Here is a 25649-nt window from a genome sequence, read left to right as displayed (position 1 = left end):
TTGGCACGAATGTTTGGTGAACAATACTACCCGAGCATTAAGGACATTAAATTACACTAAGGTCACACAGTTCATTGTCATTAAAATACCAATAACATATATACGGCATCACCATTATAATGATGATGTGGACATATACACAACCATACTAGAAGTTATTACATATAACCTCCAAAGAACAAAATCTCTACATCATTCAAGCGTGATGTACACTTTAAATTTAAATAAATTTAAATTAATGTCAAGGCTTGTTGCGGTTTACCGAGTTAGGACATACCTATTTTTTGTTATTTGAGCCGTTGCTTTAATTTTTCTTTAATTTAAGGCAGAGGAGAGAGTTTTACTATTATGTCATATTGAAAATGGTCGAGAACCGCAATACGGTTGCTGCTTTTTTTTATTGATTCACTTGTAATGTTTATTATAGTTAATATTTAGGCATTCCTTATCATCTTTGTACATCAAACCAATCTGGCAACACAGAGACACGCGCGCGCGCACACACACAGACACACACACACACACACACACACACACACATCCTTGCTCAGCTAGCTGTAACCGGCTAGTGAGCCTGTTGTCGAGTTGACACCCTCCCCAAACCTCGGCAGCAGCTAAGCTGCACAGTCGACATGGCAAGAAAATATCGCAACAATTTCCTAAAGAAAGATGAAAATCTTCCAAGGCTTTTGGAATGAGTGAGTAGCATCGACAACAATGATCTATTTATTCTGATGGAAACTAATGGTATAAGTTGCATATTTTGTTTTAAGCCACATTAATGACGCATAGCTATGGTTAGTTGTTGCTAACACGAAAGGTAGCTCGCTGGCTAGCTAACAAGCTAACTGCTACTTGAGGGAGGAGTAAGGTTTGTTCGCCAGGCTGTGTTGAGTCAGACGAGAAGAGTTAACCTAGCTGTTTCCGAAAAATGTGACCACTCCTGAGTTTAAACATTTTGATTACAAGTGAATTAGTACATCTGGTGAGAATAAATACATTTTGAAGGCAGTTGGGTTGCTAGGTAGTTTCGGATGCTAGCGTTACATAATCTCGCTGTTCAGAGTCAAATGGCTCCACTTTCCAGTGTCACTGTGCTTCGTCTAGCTATCGTTTCCTTGACCAACACACGAGATGGTAACTAATGTTCTTGGCAGTCTTACGGACTCCCACTCATAATTACTATTTCAATAATAACTGTATCATGAGCAAACAATGATTGGATTTTGATTATACGGAATTATATTTTAACGGACGACGTTTGCTCGCTAGCCAACCTAGCAAGCTAGCCACCCATAGCTTAGCTTGCTAAAAGTAAGCTAACGTTACCTACAATTAGCTAGCTAACGTATCGCTCAGTATCAAATAAAACATTACTGAGTTTACCATCAAGATTGCAGCCGTGATAGCAAACACGTTTAACAGAAATAAATTAGGTGAGTGTAGCATAATGTTACCCAGTTATGATAGCAAACGTTAGCTTCATGATAAGTTAAGATAACGCAGAGGGACTTGGTTGTTAGCCTCTTCAGGACCCTTTGTCCACAGTCATAGTGGTAACCAGCTCCTCTAAGTAGGCCACACAGCAGTTGTTTTGATCCTTCTCCGTCGCTTGTTTCCACTGTATCTTACAAATATGTGCTGTGTCATCTCTTATTTCTTTTTATTTTTGTTTCGTGTTGCCCGTAAAACGAATACCGACGAGCAGTCAAAACCAAACGGACTTAAGAGAATAGATTTTTTATTTTTACTGTAGTTAGGGCTGGGGAATATCCACATCATACCAATATTGTAATATGACACTAGATATTGTCTTAGATTTTGGATCTCGTTATATCGTGATATGGTGGTGTTGTCTTTTCCTGGTTTCAAAGGCAGCATTAGAGTATAGTGATGCAATTTTCTGAAATTACCAATCTGTTTTAGCTGTTCTATTATTTGCTTTTATCCACTTAGTCATTAAATTCAACATTACTGATACCTATCAAAACAAAATCTCAATGTGTTAATATGCTGTAAAAACAGCAATAGGCATCCCAATAATATTGTTTTAGCACTGAGATATTTGGTCCAAAATATTATGATATTTGATTTTGTCCATGTTGTCCATCCTTTACTGTCTGCAAGTAAAAGTTCTCCATGTACTTAAAGTTGTAATTGTGTAGTAAAATGCTCCCTGTCAGTGCTTTTCTATTATATATGATCTTTTTGAAATAATAATACTGTTGCATTAATATATATGGTGCATTTTACTTCTGTTAATGGTTGCGCTAATTTTAACTTTTATTTACTGTTAGGTAGTTTAATCTACACCAGTGCATCATATTCTGTAAGATTATCATATGTTTGCATTATTTGAGGATTTATGTTTTTTTATTTTAGAGAAAATATGTATATCGATATATGTTGTAGACTAGGCTAAAAATAACAAGTTATTATTTTTAAGCCTTATTGCTCAGCCCTAAATGTTGTTAAGTATCAGTAGTCATATGAGAAACCCACTTTATCATTCCACTGCCTTCACTGTATTTCTCAGCTGTAGATACATTCAAACACAACACAGCCATGTTTTTTAATCACTTAATCACTTGGTCAATGTTTGCACAATTCTTCTAATTCACATGTTTCTCTCTCTTTTTCAGTATTTATCACGCGATGTGATCCAAAATCCACAATGTGTGAGAACATTTAAGAACGATTGAGTTCGGAAGAAAAATTCTTGATTCCAGTGGAATCTTCCATATATAAATATATATATTATTTGATTTTTTTTTGTCTGTGTTAAAGCTTACACACATTTACACACACTCGTCCCATCCACATACAACCATGCCAGTGCAAGCACCACAATGGACAGAGTTCCTGCTGTGCCCAATCTGCACACAGACATTTGAGGAGACTGTTCGCCGGCCCATCAGCTTGGGTTGTGGACATACTGTCTGCAAGATGTGCCTGAATAAGTTGCACCGTAAGGCCTGTCCCTTTGACCAGACGGCCATCAGCACAGACATCGAGCAGCTACCTGTCAACACAGCCCTGCTGCAACTGGTGGGAGGCCAGGTAAGACTCGTGCCTTTGTGTGTTTGTACACTTTTGTTGACAACATTTATACAGAGCCTTTGTTGATGCTAGCCTTTGGTGAAGAATAATAGCTTGTGTGTGTGTGTTTGAGTATTGGAGCATTTTAAGATATCATTTGTACTTTGTCAGTATGACGTTTTCTGTAATTACTGTTTATGGACTTTATTAGAGTTTAACACACAGGCAATTACATGATACGCATAGTTTGGAGATTCCTTTATGAGTCACACTCCAGTCATTGAGCAATCACTTGAAGTCTGTTGGTTGACTGAGAGCTGGCACAATCAGTAAAGCAGTATGTCTCTGAGGCGTTGTTTGACCAACAGGGTGAGGCACAGCTAATGGTGTTTTGGCTTTGGCGGCCAAGTTTCCAGGTATACTCTGTATAATGATGGATTATGTCTGTGTACTGACAGTGAGCCCGTTAAGTGTCTGATACAGTCATGACTGTTATATCTTCTGAGTGCCTTTCATATTTCTGCTCATACAGGTTCATAGCGGTGGGGGAAATAATCAGAAGTAATAATAATAATCTGAATTTTAAAACCCAGTTCTCATATTATGACATTATCCCATCATCACATTATGATCACCTGTAAATGCGTTGTAAGCCGGGCTGTACCTTCCTTACATCTGAATCAATTTGTTGATGAATCATAATGGATGTAATGATGTGCGTCATGTTTATTTTCTAAACTAGGCTACTTCTCGAGCTTTGGTGAGGATGGCTGAGCATGAGCAACTGCAGATGGATATAATCTGACTGGCACCCCCTGGTTTAAAGGCTTAAATTTTGATGCATCAAGATTCATTGATGATCATTTTATAATTGCATCATAGCCCTCAGAATCAGAATTGAATTTTGCGGCCCCAGCAGATTCCAACCCCTTCAGGTTAAACGGGTGCAGTGTCCTATCAATTGAATATACCCTGATAGAAAAGGAAGTTGCTATTGTAGTTCTGTACCTTTGTTGTTTATGGGAATAAATTTATCCAATGACATGCCCCAGAGCTGCAGGTCGTTTTGGTCAGTATCAAAGCAAAACTGAAGATGGGTGAGTTCTTTTGATAGTTTTGTTGAATGCCAGTAGTTATTTAAATTGGCATGATGCGAGCCTGAAAATACAAACATGATGAGTTGAGTCAATTTTATTTATTTAGAGCCAAATCATAACAGAAGTTACATCGGGGCACTTTTCATATAGAGCAGGTCTGGACAGTACTCTTCATAATATTGAGATGAGAAATGCTTCTCTCTGGTGCATTGGCTCTATTTAAAGTTGTGGTTATTATCTTTGTCATTTGGGATACATGCAGTTCAACAAACCATAACATGTGCAGAGAATGGAGCAGAAGCCTTGAGCGCAATGCAGTAATTGTCCATGGTAGTCAAATCTAAATTTCATATTCCCTTACCCTGAGTGTAAGGAAGGCCTGGGGAAAACTAATATCACTAACTAAGTAGTTTTACTTGAGTGAACTCCTGTAAACATCACAAAAGCATCAGAAAAGGGTTGTGCCCCAAAAGAACTTCTTAGGAAAGTTGAATGACATGTTTGATTATACTTGACAGATCAGTATAGATGAAGATTGTGTTCATACTAAATTTACAATTTTTTTTCAAGGTTGTAGTTTGGACATGTTGTTTAGTAGATAGTAGGATGATAGCAACACAAACAAAAATCTTCTTTGACTTTTATACATTTTACGATATGATTTCACTTTTTCTCTGCCAAAAATTACTTGACACACAAACCCTCACACACAAAAAGATAGTTTGATATTAATAAATTTGTGCACTGTGTTTAACGTTTTTTAGCCAATACATTGGCATCTCCAGAGAGAAAAAAAATTTTGTGTTGTCAAATAATTAAAAAATTATGGAAGATATTCTGCAAATAATCTGCAGTATACCTTTTATAAACCATTTATGTACTTGTCTTGTTTAAAAACAATGAGATGGTCTGTTATCTCAGCCTAAATGCACTCATTTATATATTATTATGTGTATGTTTTCAGTAAAACACATCAACATGATATAAGGTGATGTGAAAATGTCGGTAAATGGTCAGGAATGTTCAGTTATGCACAGAGATTTCATGATAGGCCAAATGTGAACTGGGTCACAGTGGTTTTTCCATTGTTAAAAAGTGGGTCCCCAGGAAAAAAAGTTAAAGAAACACTGCATTAGATCACAGAAAGAAAATGATGACTGTGTGTTCCACTACATCATTGTTGAGATATAATTGTGCTAAAAGGCTTCAGCTCTCGCTATGGGTTGTCCTAATTATTACCCCCTCTGTGTTCTGCTGCAGGTTCCTAAGGCTCAGCCAGTTGCCTTGATTACCAGTCCAGAGGACTCGCAGCATTATGAGGAGGCCAGGCAGTGTGTGGAGGAGCTGGCCCTCTACCTCAAACCTCTCAGCAACACCCGAGGTACTTAACACACACAAACACATGCTTGTTACTTTTATGCTCACAGACCTTTAAATTAACCTCTGGATGTTGTTTTGAAATGGGAAGTCAAGAACGCAATATATTATTGGCATTCACATGGTTTAAGATGTGAGAATTCTGCTCTCACATGGATTTTAATGGACATGGGCCCATCTGCTTCTCAAAAATGGTGCAAAAATGTCGGGCTAGGAACAAGAAAGGGGAATAAAACATGGTTGTAAAACAGTAATCAGTAATTTCCATAAGGACAAACATTTTTAAAAACATAAGCATTAAAACTCATGAATTTGTTGTTGTCTGAAAATCTTCACTGACAGAGTTGTTAATATGATCAATAATATGATCTATCACTAGGTCGTCACATGGACTCCTCTCGTAAACACAGCACCACTTGAAGGCATCTTAAATTACACATTGCAGATATGTCAGATAGGTTGAATTATAGGTAGATATAGTACATACTAGCGTTGTATAATGTAATTCATGCCATGTTTGGGATTTGAAAAAAAAAAAGAGATTCAAATATTTTATCAGGCTTTAAGGAGTCCTGTGGTTAGTGCTTGAATCAGCTCATTTGATTTGAAGTCTTGCCAGTGATCTGTTGAACATGAGATGTCATTAAAAATAGAAAAGCAGAACTTCCTTTTTTTTCAGTATGGTGGAGAGACATATCTTAATAGCTGTGATTAAAAAAGTGATTATAATTAGATGTTGAAAATTGATTTGAGTGTGATTTTATTATGTTGTTTATATGCAGCTTTAAAGAAATATACCATTAATTATATTTTTGTTCAGATTATTTAAAAATGAATTTATATTTTGAAGGAGAGGGTTAAAAGGGCCCCTCCAAATTTGGTTTGGTCAATGACGCCATAACTTGTTTTCAAAACTATAATATTCAAAGGTCACAGTTGTTTTCTTTGTATTGATTAATCATTTAGAACATCTGTGTGTGTCACGAGGAGACTTGTTGGAAAGATATAATGGCTTTTAAAAGTCTCTAGATATTGTTGACCTAAAGCTAATAACAGAATGTCAAAATATAACGTTCAAATTCAGTTTATTCAATCACAGAATCAAGTTAAAATCACATTGAATGTAATGTGAAAATTAAGGATGCAAATTTTAAGCATTTAATTAGTTTTTATTCAGTCATTGGCCATGCCAATTGAATATGCTTGATTGACTGGTAAGAATGCTGAATGATTGATTAATAACTGATTAATAATTGAAGGCTTATAACAGCTTATTTCTTATTGAAACAATTGGAATTTGCTCTTTTCACAGCCTAACTTGAGTAACTTAGGTATTTTTTGTCAGTTTATTTAAAATAGTTTGAATCATAAATTAAATGAAACATAATAACACTGTCATTTAGACTTGCTGCCATTAGTCTCCACCTTATTGTTCAACAACAACATTTAACAGTGTAATCCTGTTGAACCTTCGGGCTTTGTTGGATGGCAAACATGCAGGGTGCTCAAAACAAAGCCGACACATTCTTGTATCAACAAAGAGAGTTGTAGCCTACAAATAACTTCATCTTCTGACAACAGTCTTACGTCTTTTAGGTATAAACACATTTGTGTAATCAGGTGTGTGTTGTGTCTGCAGTTTCTTCTGTAATTCCCTGTTGATAAAAATTTAACAGATCAAGAGTTTCAAAAGATGTCTCGGGGGAACTGCAAAAGGGGAAGTAGCTGGGGTTAACTCTTTTTTATAGAGGTGTGAGAGTTACTATATGGAAACCATGTGTGCCATAGTTACATCAAGGTCTCCTATGAATGTTGTTTGATGTATGCATATGCTGTAAGGAAGTTAAGCATGATAGACCTCACCCTGATGGACCGAATGTGGTTCATGCCCAAAATGAAGCAACACACCAGTGTTTAATATTGAGTAATATTAACAGTTTAATGTTTAGCATTACATAATAGTAACAGTTTATTTTTTCAAATTCTGCTTCAGAGAGGCGTTGATATGACATGATGTCAATTTTTTGTCCTCTCAATTTATACCAATAAGGGTAAGCTACATAACAGATATGTGTCTGTGCAATGCAACAGCACAACAAACTACATCATTGCAAAATGATTGTGAAGTTGAATCAGCAGCTTTCTGAAATGATTTATGCAGGATTTATTGCAGGACTTTTGTATTAGACTGCATCAGTTTACTCTAGTTGTAAACAGGCAAATGAGTGTATTTTCCCTTTATTTACCAGTCGCCTTGTCTTATTTCTTACCAGGGGTGGGTTTGAGCAGCACAGCCCAGAGCATGCTGAGTCGACCCATGCAGAGGAAACTGGTAACTCTTGTCCACTGCCAGCTGGTGGAGGAGGAGGGCCGTGTGAGAGCCATGAGAGCCGCCCGCTCTCTGGGTGAGCGAACTGTCACTGAACTCATCTTGCAGCACCAGAATCCACAGCAGCTCTCCTCCAACCTGTGGGCTGCTGTCCGTGCACGAGGATGTCAGTTTCTGGGCCCAGGTAGGTGATTTTCTATTACCTGTGAAGGGAGACTGCTGTTGTCTGCTGTAAATGTTTGCTTTTGGCAATCAGCTGTCAGTCATGGTTGTGTTTTTCCTCCCGCAGCCATGCAAGAGGAAGCTCTGAAGTTGGTCCTTCTTGCTCTTGAGGATGGCTCTGCTCTGTCCAGGAAGGTGTTGGTTCTCTTTGTAGTCCAGAGGCTTGAGCCACGCTTCCCACAGGCTTCTAAGACTAGCATAGGCCATGTGGTGCAGCTCCTCTACAGGGCCTCCTGCTTCAAGGTATGTTACTGACTAAGAAGCATAAGAAATTTTCATACATTTTGTAACAAATCGTGTACATCATGTGGTATTAGAGTGACCCTGTCTCATACATGTGACCCATGTCTGTGGTTAGTTTTTTGTGTTGTTCCCCTAGTGGAAATTTTACACTGCCTGGCAGCTATCAAGAAGTAGTGAAACTATAAAAAGCTCTCAGCAGAAGAAGTCAAACAGAGGAAAAAAACTAAAAAAAAACCCCAAACTCTTTCCATTTTTACTCTGTGGCTACCTAGGTGACTAAACGAGATGAAGACTCATCCCTGATGCAGCTGAAAGAGGAGTTCCGTACTTACGAGGCTCTGCGGCGTGAGCATGACTCTCAGATAGTTCAGATTGCCATGGAGGGTGGGCTGCGCATCGCACCTGACCAGTGGTCTTCTCTGTTATATGGAGATCAGTCTCACAAGTCACACATGCAGTCAATCATAGATAAGGTGTGTGAAAGAAGTAAATGTTTGTTTTTTGTTTGTTTGTTTCCACCTCATGGTACATACTGGTATATTTTTTTGATGATCGCTATACATTGTAGCTTTTTTATCTCATATCAGAGGCTGTTTCTACAAAAGACATTATGTCTGCCATAAACCTACCAAAGCATTTACTCCCTTTTTTTTATTTCCTGCTTTGGCATAGTTGCAGACCCCAGCGTCTTTTGCTCAGAGTGTTCAGGAGCTGACGATTGCACTGCAGAGGACCGGAGATCCAGCCAACCTCAACAGGCTGCGACCCCACCTGGAACTTCTGGCCAACATTGATCCCAGTCCTGGTGAGAACAAAACTACTTCTGGAATCTTGTTTTTGTATATGTGTAGTGATTCAGTGTTATGAGTTGGAATCCAAACAACAGCCTTTGTATCATCTTAACACTCCCTAATATCTTTCCTGTTAATTTAGTATAGCTTGTCTAATGAATTGGCTCAAAAGAAGAAGTGTCTTGGCCAGAGCCCAGCTGTTACATTACAGTTTGAACTCACCCTCAAATGATAGCTTTCCATATTTTCAATTTACCAAATGTCTTCAAATGTCCTCCAAATGTCTATATGGAAACAGTTTTTAAGCACCATTATGAAAAATGGGGCATTCATATGCTTTCTTGATCATAATGTTGTGTTTTTTAAAGTTTCACTACCACATACTGTATGGACTCAAATACCAATTTTCCTTAACTCGATTGTCTTTCAGTTTAAAGGCCAAACAGCTAACAGTCTCTTGAACAGGACGCTTAATTTATTCCTACTCCAGAATCACTGCTTGGTAACTGACTGCTCGGCCCTGCAGCCTCTTAGTGGAGGAAGTTGTTGTCTGTAGTGGTACTATGTTACTTTGTGCTGTCAGTTGTGTTTCTCTGTGAAACAACCCATGCACAACTCATCTCCGAGACAAATGGGTACAATCAATTAAAATATTAATACAAGTCTGTTTTTCTCATCTGTCCATTTGTTTCCCCTCAGATGCTCCCCCTCCCACATGGGAGCAGCTCGAGAAAGGGTTGGTAGCAGTGAAAACAGTGGTGCATGGCCTGGTGGATTTCATCCAGAACCACAGCAAGAAAGGAGCTGACCCTCAACAGGTGAGTCTGTCCACTGGACCACAGAAAGAACTTGGACACATCCCTTGCATGTTGCTTAGTTAATCTGGACTAAAGCGTAACTGTAATGTTTAATATCAGAACTAATGAGGGTTCAGCTCTGTTAGTTGTGGTGCCAGGCATCATCCTTAAATAATGGTTAATCATAATGACACAAAAAGATATGTGCTGTCTGCTCCAATAATACTTTGTGTCTGTCTTTTAGCCTCCTCAGCACAGCAAGTACAAGACATACATGTGTCGTGACATGAAGCAGAAGGGAGGCTGTCCTCGTGGAGCCAGCTGCACCTTTGCTCACTCTCAGGAAGAACTAGAGAAGTGAGTCTAACAAATATCAACATGTTTTAAAATTGAATATTGCTGTTAAAACAAAATCATTTTCACACCACACGGTGTTTCTTATACATTTTGTGCTGCCTTTCATGTTCATCAGGTATCGTAAGATGAACAAGCGCCTGGCAGCTCGCCTCCCTGGCCCAGGAGGGCTCATGCCAGATGATGGCCTTCCTCTTGATGTAGCAGTGACCCGGAAGCCTTCGCCCCTCACAAATGGTAGTAGTGCACCCTCGCTGCCCCAGCTCATTGCCCGTAGCACCGACACAGTCCCGTATGAACTGTTGCGTAAACCCATCAAGATGGACGGAGGAAGTCCCAGTGCCCCAGGATCACCACCTGACGCGTGAGTGATTACGTTATTTGGCAACAAACGTACAATGAAGTGTGCAGATTTTTTTTCTGAGGGACTCTAACTATGTTTCTTGTCGCTAGTTTTCACTTCAGACTATTGAATAAAATTTTTGGAGAGAAATCTAACAGAGCAGGGTTCTGTACATCCCAAAATTTTGTTTCAACCTGTAAATGTTTTACTCATGAAACCAAACTCTTGAGGAATTATATGATCACATTACTGTAAATAAAGCAAAATTAAAATACTTGAAATAGAATTTGTGATATTTATCAAAGGGAAGAATATTGGATTTGAAAATACAGACTGTTTTGTTGTTTGTTTTATTGTATTTTGTCTGTAGCTGTCGACAGCTCAACCTGGTGCAAACACCAGGCTGTGTCAAGTTGGAATAGATCAGTGCTCGCAAGATACAACTTGTTGTCCTCTCTCCCCAAAACAGTATAACGTCTGTGCAAGGTCCTTCTTCCATCAACCATTTCAAGTTTCCAAATTCCTGTAATCGATGCAGAGTTTATCTTTTGATTAATAATGTAGGCTTCGACCGAATGAAGCCTTGGCTTGATGTTCTAATAATTCCCTTAATCCACATAAAAAAAATGCACAGGCACTTGATAAAGTTAACTACTGGAGTGGTGCAGAAGAGTTACTCCAATAAATCCAAGTGAAAATTGTTAATGAGAAAAAGAGGAAGAGGTAAAAAAAAAAAAAAAGTGGCCCACTCTCTGCTTGCCTGACTGACCTAAGGTTAACTCCCTTCTCAAGAGAGTGTCAAAAGGAAAGTGTAGGTAGTTACTAGTAAGCAACAAACAGTTAATCTACTCCCAGATATTACAAATGTAACATAAATGAGATTTTTATGCATTTTAAATTATCCACACATTTTAAAACAATTCACTCATTGCAGCACTGTAAATAGAAACTATAGATGCCTGTACGAACTGTGAACATTAGTTTGTAAATTTGCTTGCATGTAAAGCTGTGGCTAGCAGAACATCACCAGGTTTTGTATTTGGTTGAAGTAGAAGCCTGCAGAGTCGTGGCACTCTACGGCACATGAATGTTATTAATTGGCATACATGTTAGGGGCTCATTATAAAACTCCTATGTTTTTTTTTTTCTCTCTCTCAATTTATTCATGCAGCCTGGACCCTGTGCCCAAACCCGGTATGCCTCTGCAACCTCATGCCATGACTCACCCAAGGATGCCAGCGGACCACCTCTCTGGCGTGAAGCACATGCCTGCTGTAGCCAGAGGTTCGCCAGTGTACCCCCAGCCACAGCTCCCTGAGATGTGCTATGACACTCGCGCTCCACCCTCTGCTTCTCAGTATGAGCCCCCACAATACTCACCGGGTAAGGGTCAAGTAAACTGAATATTGCATAGTGCGCTTCTGTGTGTATGAAAATTTGCTATCCTTTTTATTTTGTACTGAGAAATCATTTAGGTAGGTTGAGTAATAAGGAATAATAATGCACTTTATTTGTGTGGTGCCTTAAAAAATACTTGGACACATTACATGATAGACAAAAAAATAAAATAAACCCCCCAGAAAACAGAAACATTAATAATAATCTGCCATTTATTTCTCAGGGTACCCCTACCCACAGCCACCACAGTATGTTCCTCGGGATTACATGCGTAATCCTCCTCCACCCAGTGAGTCAGGACCCCCTTACCAGGACCCCTACCCTGGCTACGGCCCTCCAGAGCGCCCCTACCAGGCCCCTCACTCTGGTCCACCGTTCTCCTACCCTCACCCTCCACACCATGACCGAGGTCGCCACGGGACCTACACTGGCCCACCACCTCCCCCACAGCCTTACCCATCTCAGAGGGACGGCCTGGTCAGAATGAGTCCTGCGCCTCTAGATGTCCCCCCGCCATCAGCAGGACAGGCTAACTCCCTTTACCACCAGGAGCCCAGCGCTCGAGATAGATATCCTCCAGATGGATACTATCCCCCAGGTGCTCAGCCTCCACCCATGAGGGCTTATGTCAGGGTGAGTCATTTAAGCATTTCCCCTTTAACTCTCTGTAACCTTCCAAGTAGTTACAAAACACGAAAATAAATGCTATCAGTTGAGCAACAATATTCCTGTGTGTGTGTCTTAGGGACCATCATATAGTGGTTCACAGCCCAGCCTGGACTACCTGCACCGACGTCGGCAGGAGCTGTTATCCCAGCTGGAGGAAAGGAAGGTCATCTCACCTCCACCATTTGCTGCCTCACCAACTCTTACTCATCCCTTCCCCAGCGACTACCCTCCAGAGGTTAGCACTGTCAATTTCATACGTCTCTGAGACTGGTTTATATTGTACACAGGCATTAAACTGAGAGACATATTTAAATTCAAGATTCAGGAACCACAAGTCAGTGTTGTTATAGTTTTATGTTTTTGAGTTAGTTTTTATCTTGAATTTTATTTTAAATTCTTGTTTTCAATTCAGTTAAATTTTGGTTAGTTTCCAGAGTAGGCTTGCTTGTTTCACTTTAGTTTTTATTGTTTAAAATGTTTAGTTTTAGTTTCGTTTTCATAGCTTTCAGCATTAGTTGTACTTTTTTTATTGTAGCGTGGGAGATATTTGTCAGGGGCATCATTTTAGAAGTTCAGAGCAAGTATTACAATACAAACACAACACTTTGTGAAGGTTCACAGTCATGAAGACGTCCCAGTCTCTATAAACATACGCACCAGTGCCTACTCATTCTTTTTGTGTTGGCAAATTTGACATTTCAAAGACATTTCCTGTATATTTTTATTTTATTTTAGTTAGCTTTGTAAGCACGCAATACACTTTTTTCATTATGCTGAAGTCAAGTGTTATTTCAGTTAACTAAAAAGTTTGTTTTCCCCCGCTTAGTTTTACTTAGTGAACCATAACAGCCTTTCTGTAAGCTCAAAAGAGTTATTAGTTGACTGTGAATATTTGTAAGTATTAGTGACAGTGCTTTCTCTGTTTGTGTTGTGTTTCTGCAGTATGGCGAGGAGAGCTCCAAAACCATCATGAAATGCAGAGAGTCCGACTATGCAGGACAGTACTCTCCCTGGTCTTGTGAAACCATTGGCTCCTACATTGGCTCAAAGGATGCCAAGCCCAAAGACGTTATGGTTCCTGGCACCATGGAGATGATGGTGAGTTCAGATGGATAACTCTGTTAGAAACTGTGTCAGTATTTTCCCATCAGGGACGGGGAAATGATGCATAGGGATGCTGTCTTGAATGACTCAGTGGTGACGCTTGAAACTCGTAACTCATGACGGTCCAACAAGATCAAAGGAATAGTTGTAATTGTTGGAAATTGCATTGTATGAGTCATTGTATTAGCTACAGTAGATGGTTGGCCCACTCCCACTTCGGCGAAGCAGGGAAGAGTGCCAGCATGGAAGCTACGCAATTAACTGCTGACAGTGTCGGTAACAAAATGTATTTTCAGCACTTGAACTGATAATAATATTTTAGATGGATTTTTTAAAGTGTATGCTATGTTTAGAATATTTTCACTGCTTTCCACTGCCGTCAGACCGCTTTTTTGAGAATGGAAATCACCCTTATACAAGCCAAATATTTCTCTTCAAAAGCAACCAGATTGCTTAAGATAACAGCGATAATATTGATTGGAGTTGCTTGACTATTGTCATGTTGTTTGTCTTATTGGGTGACTTGGGTTTTAAAAGTCAGTTCATATTGACACAAGAGTCGCTAGAGCTGCAACAATTAATCCATTATTAAATTAGCAATAAAACAGCAACTATTCTGATACTCGATAATTTGCTTTAAGTGGTTTCTTTTTGTTTGTTTTTGTTTTTTAAGAAAACCAGTCAAAACTCTCTGATTGCACCTTCTTAAATATTAATATTTTCTTGTTTCTTTTGTCCTCTGTGACAATAAACTGACTGTCTTGGGTCATTGACAAAACAAGTAATTTGTGGATGTCACCTCTGGCTTTGGGAAACACTGATTGACATTTTTCTCAATTTTCTGACATTTTATAGACCAATGAACTAATTGATTGATTGAGAAAATAATCAACAAGTTAACAGACAATGAAAGTAATCGTTGGTCTGGTAGTAGATGTTTTGGTTTTTGTTTGTTGACCAGCTGTTGTTCTGTCAGCAGTCTTTGTTTATTCTCAGTTTCAAGTGTTAGCTTCCCTAACCTCTCCTCTCTCTGTCTGTCAGAATGTGGAAGCTAAGGGTCTGAGGGAACCATCACTAGAGGCTCCTCGGAGGGGTGCAGAAGTAAAGGATGATGACCCTATTATCCCGTTCGGCCCCCAGCCCACCGTGTCACGCTTCGGTGCCATCTCCCGCACCTCAAAGACGGGCTACCAGACCACCTGCCCTGTGCAGGCTATGGCCTCCACTCCCCAGAACCCAAACTCCAAACATATGGCCATGCCAGGTAAGAGACCATGTACACGATCACCTATTGATTGACTCTTACAGAATTATTTCACATAATTGTGGTATTTAATCATTACTGTTTGTAACTGAAGCCATTTCTGACAACTATTTTGCCGCCTAATCTACAGCAGAATACTCATATGGAAGCCATGGAGGATGGGGTGGAGCTTCATACCCCACAGCTGCCTCCGCCTCTCAGGGACACTTCAGTGAGCGGTGAGGCTCGTGTTTGTTTTTCCTGTTGATGATAATACTGATTGGACTTTTTAGGAAAATATTTGAATGTGTATTTAAGTGACAGATTGTGGCCGAAGGTGATTTTGTTATTTAAATTTCTCACTGTATTTCACCCTCATAGCTTACCTATGCCAGCCACAGAAAGAGAACAGTTAAAGATTGAGCTGCAGCAGGTCAACCAGCAGATCAACCAACAGACCCAGATGCGAAGCATGGAGGTGTGTATGTTCTCTGAATAACAAGAGGACCTGCAAAGGTCTGGAAAGTACAGAAAATAATGTGATGAATTCTTTAATAACTTTAGAAAATTTGTAAAATATTTAAAGAAGTCAGAAAAGAGATTCATATTTTTTCCTCATATTTTTTGCATTTACAGCCTTGCTTTCATTTAATATGAAAACTGATTAGGCCATTTATAGATGATATTAACATGGAACATGAGAGACAGAAGAAGCTTAATATATAGCATTAGTCACATTTACAAGAATAATTAAAAATTTGTCATAGACAGCATTTCACAAAGTATATGAAGTTTCTTTGAAGTCTTACTTATTACTTATTACTTATTACTTATTTGGAAATTTCCTTAAGGAAATCTGGGTACTTTCTCCAAGAGTGAAAGATAAGCAGTCTATATTGGTTACTGTTTACTGTATTTGTAAAATTTGACAAGTTTACTGTCAGTAAAATGTAGTATTTATTCATAAATTTAGTGTACATAGTGAAATCAGTTAAAGCAGTATGTTCAAGCAGCTGCTCAGTGTTAGCAGGTTGACAGACTTCAGGCAGGAGTAGCCACTGGTAGAGCAATGCCTTGACTGACACTGTTTTAACAAGGAAAGAAAGAACTTAATGTTTTGCATTTATTGCCGAATTTGCTGTAGCTGTTTATTAAGTTTCTCCTCACTCAACAACTCTCAAAAAGTCGGGGGGTATTACGGTTACTAGTTCAATGGTCTGATCGGTTAGACAGTGTGTTCTCAAACATCTGCTGCTTATCTTGGCACAGATCCCAAACATGTAATTTGCATTACAGTGAACCAAATGGTGTGCTTACAGGAAGTTGGTTGAGTAGGCGGTCCTTCAGTGTGGCCCAGGACTCACTGCATGCACACTGCTAAAAGAACGTAGTCATATTAGTGTCTTGGATGCATTCACACCTGTACTTAAAGCTGCCCACTTGTGATCGGATCACCAGATACATGTAGGTGTAAACAGCTAGACTGTACACTCATCCTCTTCATTTCCTGTCCCACTCTTCCAGGCTGCCAGTAACTCTTTGCTGCTGCAGAGGGAGGCCAGTGCGTTGGCAGGACAGCCTGTGCAGCCCAGTCAGGGCCAGGCAGCAGCAGCAGCCCAGCAGCAGCAACAGGCCAAGTGGCCAGCAGGGGGAGCGAGTACAACAGCTGTCTCCAGTGAACAGCTGAGCCTGGAGCTCCACCAGGTGGAGAGAGAGATCGGAAAGAGGACCCGTGAGATGGCTTTGGTAAGGGGGAGGTGGGCTGCTGAACAACAATAGGGGATGTAGTAGTATGACTGTGTATTGCTGAAAGAAACTAACAGTCTTTCAAAATGGAATCTTTAAGTTCCAAAAAACTAAATACATTTAACTGTCAAATACATAAAATGACATAATAATAAATATTATATAATAAACAATATTCATGCAGCCTCAGATCCCCCCAAAATCAAAACATAACATTAACATACTGATCATATGACTATTTTGTTAAGAAGTTTGAAACGTTCATGGCTTGTGATTATTTAATGGAGGTAGATATACTGAGTGTATGATGATATTTAAATATTTGTTGACATACATACATGCATGAAAGTGCAAAGCTTCTCAAGATGTTGCCTATTATATGTATATGTGGAAACAGCTTATAAAGCTGGGGGTCTTTTCAGAAACTAAACATGTTTTGTGCATCTCCAAACCAGGAAAACCAAGTAGCCCATGATGTCCAGCAGTACAAGATGAAACCTGCAGAGAATGGACAACCAGAGCACAAGACTCAGTTGGAAGAAATCTCCCTGGCTCTGGGGTGAGTATACACATACTTAAATATGTGTGTATGTCCTGACTATTCATGTCTTTCATTATTCGCTTGTTTGTTGTTCTCACTGAGGTCTTTTCTTCTCTCCGTCCTGAATCCAGCGAGGTGTCGAATGGCTCCAGCAGTCTGCAAGAAAGTGCAGTGAGCGGGTCCATGCTGTCACTGACCAATAAGACGTCTGCGTTGAGCCTGTGCTCTGATACAGGTGCCACTGGTTCAGAGATGCAGAAGAATGGCGTCGTCCATTCCTGCTCTTAGGCAGTACACACTCACACGCACACACGCACACACATACACACATGCACACACTCAAGATGCTCAATTGAAAAGCATGCACAGGCACACATACACCCATTCTATTTAGAAGATGAGCAGTATCTGCCGTGATATGAATTTTCTTTCTTTTTGTTCTGTGAATGAGCTTTTTTTAATGACTTTCCTTGCCTGGAAACCAGGGCATATAATAACATTTCTCGTGTGTGTTAATTTTTTTTCTTTTTTTGTACTGGGAGTTTAGATTAACAAGGCTCACAATAGATATATCTGGAAGAGAAAATGGTGGTGATGTTGACAGTGGTTTTACAATTTCATTTAAAAAAAGGGTATAGGCTATTCTTAAAGGGATAGTTGGATTATTTGAAATGGGGTTGTATAAGGTACTAGCAGTCAGTGTATTAGCTACAGTAGAGGCCATCCCACAGGCCCCTAGTTCGGAGACACAGAGAGGAGTGGACAGTGTCAGCAACAAAAGGTATTTTAGCCAGCTAAAAAAGTCCACCTTAAAAAAATCAGTCTTAGTGTGCACTATCATAATAATATTCACTGCTTTCATTCATCAACAAACAGCCATTTTTTGGCTTATATATCTGTTGTTTTCCCATCAGAAAAGGCTGTCTGATGGCAAAGTAAAGCAGTGAAAATAGTCTAAATGCTAAAATGTAGCGTACACTCATACTGATAATTAATTTTTTTTTTGTTTTGGGTTTTTTTTTTTGTTTGTTTGTTTGTTTTTGTTTTTTCGGAGTGACCTTTTTTTTTAAAGTGGCTAAAATACCTTTTATTGCTGTCCCCTTCCACAACAGTACATTGCTTATCTTCCATGCTGGTGGTACTCTGCTATTCCAAACTGGGGACATGCCAACCACCATCTATTCTAGCTAATACACTATCAAGACGTACATCATACAACCCCACTAAAAATAATCGGAACTATCCCTTTAATAAACACAAAACACAGTCAAGTTATTTGATTGATGATCCTCCCCATAAAAGATATTTTTGGCAAGCATGCAGATGAACGGTTAGATACAGAGGAGCAGCTTAATGAGCACTCGCACGTGCACTCTGAGGAACCACTTTTGTTGCAATCTGACGATCTATGATGGTATCGCAGGAAATAACACAAGTGTGTCGCTTGGTACTCACCCCCAGAATCGTAAAAAAAAAAAAAAAAAAACGTGGTTGCCCAGATCTAGATGGTCTGAGGAGGGAAAAACATCTCAGTATTCCACCAGTATTCAACTTGAAACGTAGCTGCAAGGTGTTTTAGAAATCACTTTTGCGCCACATGCACGTCCTCGCCTGCCACGAGAAGTATGATTTTATTAGTGCATTTTATGAACACATCATATGTCTGTTTCATACTTGAAAGCAGTATATTATATATTTAATTAATTGAAGCATTCTGTTTTAAAGATTGCAACGAGTCTTTTTGATAATGAGCTTTCCACATGTTTTCTATAAGGGAATCTACTATGTGCTTCTCTCGGGTTGTGGTGTGACCTGATGTGGTTTGGTTCGCCTGTGCTCTGTAGGCCGATTATGTTGTGAAATCCTTCGCAGCACGCTCAAAATACTTTTTGGGGGGTTGAATGCACACGATCAGGTTGAGATAGAGAGAGAACATCTTTCTGCCTCAGGTTAATGAGCGGAAATTTGACCGTATAACGTCAGGGGTAAGTAAGGATTTCCCTCCTCAGAGCTTCTCATCTGGCCACACAAAAGGCCTCCCCATTGGGATTATCTTGTCATTTGTTCTCCTAACTTCTATGAAGTTGCCTTCCCTTGTGTTTTTTTTTTTTTTTTGGGTTTAATTTTGTTTTATTTTTCATGCTTTACGTTGTTACGATTTTGGGGTGTGCGGCTTACCTAGCGAAGGCTTTACAGAGCTCAGTTGAATGCGTACACAGTCCTCCTCTCTGTCATGAAATGGTTGAATGCCAAGCCAAACTCAAACTTATCTTGTTGTACCCTTAGAAAGGAAACTGTTGAAGCATTTTTAGCTTCACAGCACTTCTGAAATCATGTTTACAGCCAAGGATATTGGTGTTAGGGGTAAAACACAACAAATTCTTTTGAAATAGCTGTCCACAAATAGCAGATTTGAATACATTTCTACATCTTTTTTGGTGAGTTGTTTAATATTCTGTTTACTTTTTGCACCTTTTTGTCATCATCACCACCATTGCCACTATTATTACTCTCTCTCCATCATGTGAATTGTTTACCGCTGATGCTCAACACAGAGCTCTTTGCCTTTCGTAAACAGTTAGCATGATCGGTGACAGTTTTTTGAGTGAGTCCTTGTGTTTGAACGGTTGAAGGATAAGAGGAGACGCTCTGGGTCAAGAAGTTGTTTTAGTTCAATGCAGAGCCTTCGTTTTGGTCAGACGAGGGGTACTGAGAAACTGACAGAGTTTGACAAATCCCTGATAACTGATGAGTCAAATAAATAAAGACACAAATGTTTTTTTTGTGTCCTCATCTGGGTTGTTTGATGGGCTTCTCTTCCAATTTGTAAGCGCCATGATAGTGGATGTTTGGGGTTTTTCTTTTTGTTTTGTTTTTTTTGTTTTGTTCAGATTTTCCTACCACACTTCAAGCCTGCTGCTCCTGGAGGCTGCTCCTCGCTACATTTATTGTTTAGGTACACAGCTCACTTATACATATGAGTATGTATACATACATTAATATACTAAAGCACTATTAATGTGCCACCTCTTATTTTACTCGCTCAGCATTTATATTAAATGATCTCTACTTAGAATCAGCAATTTTTTTTTTTTTTTTGATTTGTTCTCTGTCCACTGGTTGCCAACACAGACTTTATCCTTTCCCAGACGAAGGACTTCTGTGCGCATTGATGTGTGTTCACTTAATCTTTTGTGTTCAAACAAAGATGTTCTTTATAGACTATGCTTCCGAAGAAGACAAAATTCTGTAACTTTGGAAAATTTATGGAGACGTTTTGTGTGTGCTAGATTGTATTGTAGAAAATGTACCCTAAGTTTTTTTTTGTTTTTTTTTTCCTCAAAGTGTGCTGTACTGGGTGATAGTGTTGAGGTATTAGAAAAGTGTTGGGGGTCTTTTCCCACCCCTGTCCCCTAAGAGGATATTCAGGAAGTTTCTGATGAAAGGTTGGCCTTAAATCCTCTTGCAGTGCTCCTCTACCTTGTCTGCTTCAGGAGCATGATCTCAAAAATAGTTAAATTAACACTGAATTGGCATGACTTATTCATACAGATGGACTCTATTAATCCCCCCTCCCCCAAAACTTTTTTGGAAATGTCAAACAAAACTGCAATAATGCAAATCTCAAGATTTGAATCATATTAATTTGTTTTATTATTTTTTAAGGAAATGTTGACCTAGCTGGGTTTAGAGCTTCTTTTTCTTTCTTTTGTTCTGCAATAGTTGAGTGAATTTACTGACCTGCAAGTCTTACAGTCTTTAACACATCATCTGACCTGATGTGTAGTCAACAGCTATACGAGTATCTTAGTGACATTCACACAATAGTTTTGTTCTTCTATTTGCAAGCAATTGGCTTAATTCTGCAGTTGTAATTCCATGAATTGGCAACATGTAATGGTGTTAATTCAATATGTTGTTTCTCTAAGTGCAAGTCAACCAAAACTATCACAGTGCTGATTCTACCTGGTTGGTCCCTGCAGGTCGGAATGAGCCAGCGACGCCTTTAGCTTAGCAGAACTGACATACAACGACGTATGGGGTGGTTTACTATATAGTAAATAGCAAAGATGTTCATTTCAATCTCCTGTGTGTTTTTGTTTCTGAGTGGAACTGCTGCCTCTACCCCTGATTTACATAACCAGTTAACCCCTCCACTCCCACCCTTGACCACTGAACTCTGTTACTGCTGTTTGAGGCTCACATTTTATTCCCTGACTTTCTGGGGAAATTCGCAAATGGCTATTTTATATGATTACTCCCTTGTAAAATATCTCTTAAATTAAGGTACAGGTTTGATTTCAGCAAGAAAAAAGAAGTTTTTATATGTATATTATACTCCATTAAGGAATGTCTAGAATTATCTTCCTCCAATGTGGATGTAGCCATTATTACGCCATTTTATGACTTTGTAAGAGAATTCACTGTGTGAAAATTGGTTTGCATTTTTGTATAATACAATCTGCTTTTTTTTTTCGTTTGATACGAGAGGGAGGTCAAACTGGAAGTTTGAAGAGAGAAAAAAATGAACCTGTGAAATTGAGAAAACAAAGTGTAACTTATGTACAACAGTGATTCTAAGCTGAGGGGGAAAGATTAAATGATATTGCTAACTCAGAATGTTTGTGTCATTGTTTCCATTTTTACCAGAGTTCAACTTTCAATAGACCTTAAACTTTAAAACAGAAGAAGTCGGATAATCATTTTTTTTCTGTCTTATATTAAGTGACTATTTAATGAGTAATTTTTGTTTTTCCCACATCGGCATGAACTGAAAAAACATTAACACACGTCACTTCACTCGGGAGTTGCAAGGCCTTTTTTGGTTTTAAAGCATGTAAAATATTTTCAGGGTTGAGGGTATTGGGAGGGATGAGAAATGTTGCACCTGAAGTAGGCTGCCAAATTGGATGTGATTACTAGATGTTTGTGGTGAGTGAGGCTTGTCATGTGTTGTTAGAGTTCTCTGCCTGAACTAGTTCACAGGCATCGCTCCAAGCCTTACAAGACGATAAAACTGTGCCATGAGCACAAACATTATTTTTAAGTTTAAACTTGTTCATGCCTCTCTAAACCTGTTGACCAGGTTACAGAATAACTGGATGTAATTTTTGAAACCTAGACTTTTTTTTAATGAGAAAACATGATCACATTTATATTATATCATAGATATTTTACTTGTGTATGAATCTTTTCCATGGTCTGGCCTGCACTTCACCCAATGAATTCATCACTCAATGATCTTGGAACAAAATACATTCCTGAACTCCTTGGAAAAATATAAAGTCCCCTCAGATCTTTAGGAAGCAGTCAACTGGTCATATGTCCATATGTCCGGGTTTTCATTGGCCAATCTGTGATCACATAACCTGATTGGCCACAAAATTGCAAATGAAAGGCTTGGGTATTAATTCAACTCGTACTCAGTACTCAACTATTATTTGTACTTCATTACACCATGTAATCTACGTACTATTTCAAAATCAAAGTACAGACTTGAAAAAACTATGTAAGAACTACTTGATTACAGTAACACATTATTGTAACCTTCATCAACACAAACTCACATCCTCAGTGTGACATAAAAATGTAAAATACTTAGTATTTAGAACTGATCTGATCACTGTGTAATTACAAAAAAGGCAGCTGAGATCGATGAGATTAACATCATAAAGTCTCCTTCAAGGCAAAATGTAAAGAACAGAGAACTAAAACCTTCTGTCAATAGCTGCTTAGCTCCTTCATTACTCCACATCTGTTGGGTTCCAAGACACATGTCTGTCATCATGCAGTCTTCCCAAAGAGGCCATGTCCGACTCCTCCAGCTGGAAGTCAAACACCTACAGTACATGTGTGAGAGAGAGTAGATGAGGAGGAGGAGGGTGAAATGAGAGAATGAAGCAAGAGCTTGACACCTGCAATTACATTAAAATTGCCATGAATTTTTCCATTACTGACAACAAAACCTGCAGAATGTCTGTAGGAATCCATTTTTTTTTGTCAGTTTCACTTCAAGCCTACAGCATCCTGCTCAGTTGCTTAGTACAATTTATTTTGGGCCCAGAGTAGATACAGATTTTGTATGTTAACCTTTTGCCTTGACTTGACTTTTAACAGTTTTTACAAAGGATAATGTGTAATCATACCAAAAACTGCAATGCATTTCCAACCCACCTGACAGTTTTCTTGTATCCTCTCCTTTTTAATGGATTTTGGTATCGTGACAACTCCATTCTAAAGGAAAAGTAGGAAAACCATAGCATTATGAGTAAAATAAAATATAAACACGGAGACACAATGTGCTATATAGGGCCATATAAGAAAAAAGTGACAACCTGAATACTCCAGCGGATGCAGATCTGAGCAGGAGTGCGTCTGTACTTTTCTGCTATCTGGAGAACAGTTGGGTTGCTGAGGACTTGACCCTTGGCCAGAGGGCAGAACCCTTCGAACACAATTCCTTCCTGACGACAGTACTCTATCAGGTGACTGGGCTGCTGGAAAGGATGGTACTCCACCTGATGGGTCATAACATTTTTCACATAGACAAGGTACTTTATGTATGTCTTTTTTTTTCTTATCATCTTTGAATTTGCTCAAATTTCGTTGGAGCATAGAATGAAAAAGGGTGGGACTTAGGAAAGGTCACTTTGCGTGTTTCTGGGAAAAGTAAACCTACCTGGTTAACATGTGGCACAACACAACAGTCTTCCTTTAACTGTTGCAGGTGGTGAACCAGAAAGTTGCTCACCCCAATAGCACGACACACCCCTGCAGTGACAACTCTGTCATTACTATTACATCACAATGATATCTGATGTAGTCAAGCTTTTTCTGATATGATCTTCCATATTCTGTACCTTCTTCATAAAGTTCCTCCAAAGCTCTCCAGGTCTCAGCTCTCATCTCCCTGTTGGAGGAACCAGTAGGTTGCATTGGTGCTGGCCAGTGCATCAGGTACAAATCTGAAAAAGGGAGCAGGTGGTGATTTAATGAAAGACTGCAAAAGACAAGTAGACAACAAACTACATCTGATGTGAAGAGATGAAGACGATGGGTGATACTGCAATCATAACAGTCCGTACCAAAATATTTCACCCCCATCGCTGAGCAGGAGTCGAGGCAGGACTTCTTTGCAGCTTTGTATCCGTAGTCCGTGGGAAACAGTTTATTAGTGAGCCACAGATCACTTTGTGGTATCCCACTTTCTCTGATAGCTTCACCCAGTTTCTCCTCGCAGCCGTAGCGCTTTGCTGTGTCAATGTGGCGCACACCACACTCAGTGAGTGCATACACAACAGCATCATGAGAGTATCCACCACGATGTGATGTTCCTGGTATAGAGAGAAATTATGAGACAAAATATAAACAGTTAAAATTTTAAGGTCTGTGGTTTTTGTTCTTTTTTTATTTGTTGTTGTTTGTTGGCATATCCACAATTAGTATTGCCAACACCCTGCATGAACATAAATTTACTGTATATCCAGCACATTGTTAAAGCAAAAGTTATATAACACAACTTTTATGTCATATTTGTTGTCACTTTATCCTGACAGTACATGAGACAGATAATATGTAAAAAAAAAAAAAAAAAAAAAAATCAGTCAAACCCAAAGCATGAACCAATGCTGGCTCTGATTGGTTGTTTTCATTCAGGTACAGCGGATTTTCATATATTGTTCATATATTATCTGTCTCATACTACAATAAGGACAGTGACAGTTTTAGCAAATGTCACAAGAAGTTATTTTAAAAGTTATCAACTGTAACTAGCCTGGATTTACACTGACTTACATATCTAGTAAAATGCACAGAAAAAGAAAGACAGAACTTTGTATGTGTGAATGTTTAGAGCTGCAGCAATTAATTAATTAGCTGTCAACTATTGAATTAGTTTCCAGCTATTTAGATAATCAGTTAATTAATCTGAGTATTTTTAAGGGGTAAATAGTTTAAATACTAGCTGATTACGGCTTCTTAAACATAAATAACTAAATGATGGACGCTAATATAATTTTAGAGTTAACTTTTCCATTTCCTCGCCAGACATAAAACTACATATAAAGGATAACATGCGTGCCAGATTAAAAATGACCATGATTCGCCATAGAAAAACGCACCTAATCCAAATACTGGAATCTGCAGACCATTGGAAAGCGGGACTGTAGGACAGTTCAGCACTGTTTTGAAGGACATGGTCCCCCGGACAGACCTGTGCAAAACCAAGTACAACAAACAAGTTAGTTTTCATCGTCTACTTGCTCTGCTAACGTCACACAACAGCTGTGACATAGCCTGTTATGACACATTTGCTATCCTTTGCGTCTACTCGCAGCTCACCAAAGCATTAATGTAT

The 25649-nt window shown here is 39.0% G+C and overlaps 2 protein-coding genes across 3 annotated transcripts; one reads left to right on the top strand and one right to left on the bottom strand.

Moving 5' to 3' along the window:
* The first annotated feature begins 523 nt into the window (after window positions 1-523).
* rc3h1b (ring finger and CCCH-type domains 1b) lies at window positions 524-21913 on the top strand. Of its 2 annotated transcripts, none has more exons than XM_084732804.1 (20): window positions 524-698; window positions 2643-3060; window positions 5397-5517; window positions 7787-8026; window positions 8132-8307; window positions 8580-8780; window positions 8980-9112; window positions 9798-9916; window positions 10140-10252; window positions 10368-10613; window positions 11764-11975; window positions 12214-12623; window positions 12736-12894; window positions 13602-13757; window positions 14805-15027; window positions 15161-15245; window positions 15388-15484; window positions 16531-16752; window positions 17208-17311; window positions 17425-21913. In XM_084732804.1, exons 2-20 carry the CDS (start codon window positions 2830-2832, stop codon window positions 17579-17581), a joined length of 3405 nt encoding a protein of 1134 aa, XP_084588930.1. In that variant the 5' UTR covers window positions 524-698; window positions 2643-2829; the 3' UTR covers window positions 17582-21913. The 2 variants fall into 2 exon arrangements, with proteins under 2 accessions (XP_084588930.1, XP_084588929.1); XM_084732803.1 differs by having other exon boundaries at window positions 527-698; window positions 15158-15245.
* A 907-nt stretch (window positions 21914-22820) lies between these two features.
* On the bottom strand, window positions 22821-25489 carry LOC146317616 (uncharacterized). The gene is made up of 7 exons (XM_084732817.1): window positions 25414-25489; window positions 24379-24627; window positions 24154-24258; window positions 23973-24064; window positions 23629-23811; window positions 23468-23527; window positions 22821-23133 (listed from the first exon to the last, which is right to left on the bottom strand). The coding sequence occupies exons 1-7, from the start codon at window positions 25487-25489 to the stop codon at window positions 23038-23040; spliced, it is 861 nt and encodes a 286-aa protein (XP_084588943.1). The 3' UTR covers window positions 22821-23037.
* Window positions 25490-25649: the final 160 nt, after the last annotated feature.

This window comes from Lutjanus erythropterus, chromosome 12 (assembly GCF_056507025.1).
Source record: "Lutjanus erythropterus isolate fLutEry1 chromosome 12, fLutEry1.hap2, whole genome shotgun sequence".
Lineage (NCBI taxonomy): Eukaryota > Metazoa > Chordata > Actinopteri > Lutjaniformes > Lutjanidae > Lutjanus > Lutjanus erythropterus.
The sequence above is the reverse complement of the archived record's forward strand: the minus strand, read 5'-3'. Positions and strand labels throughout refer to the sequence as shown.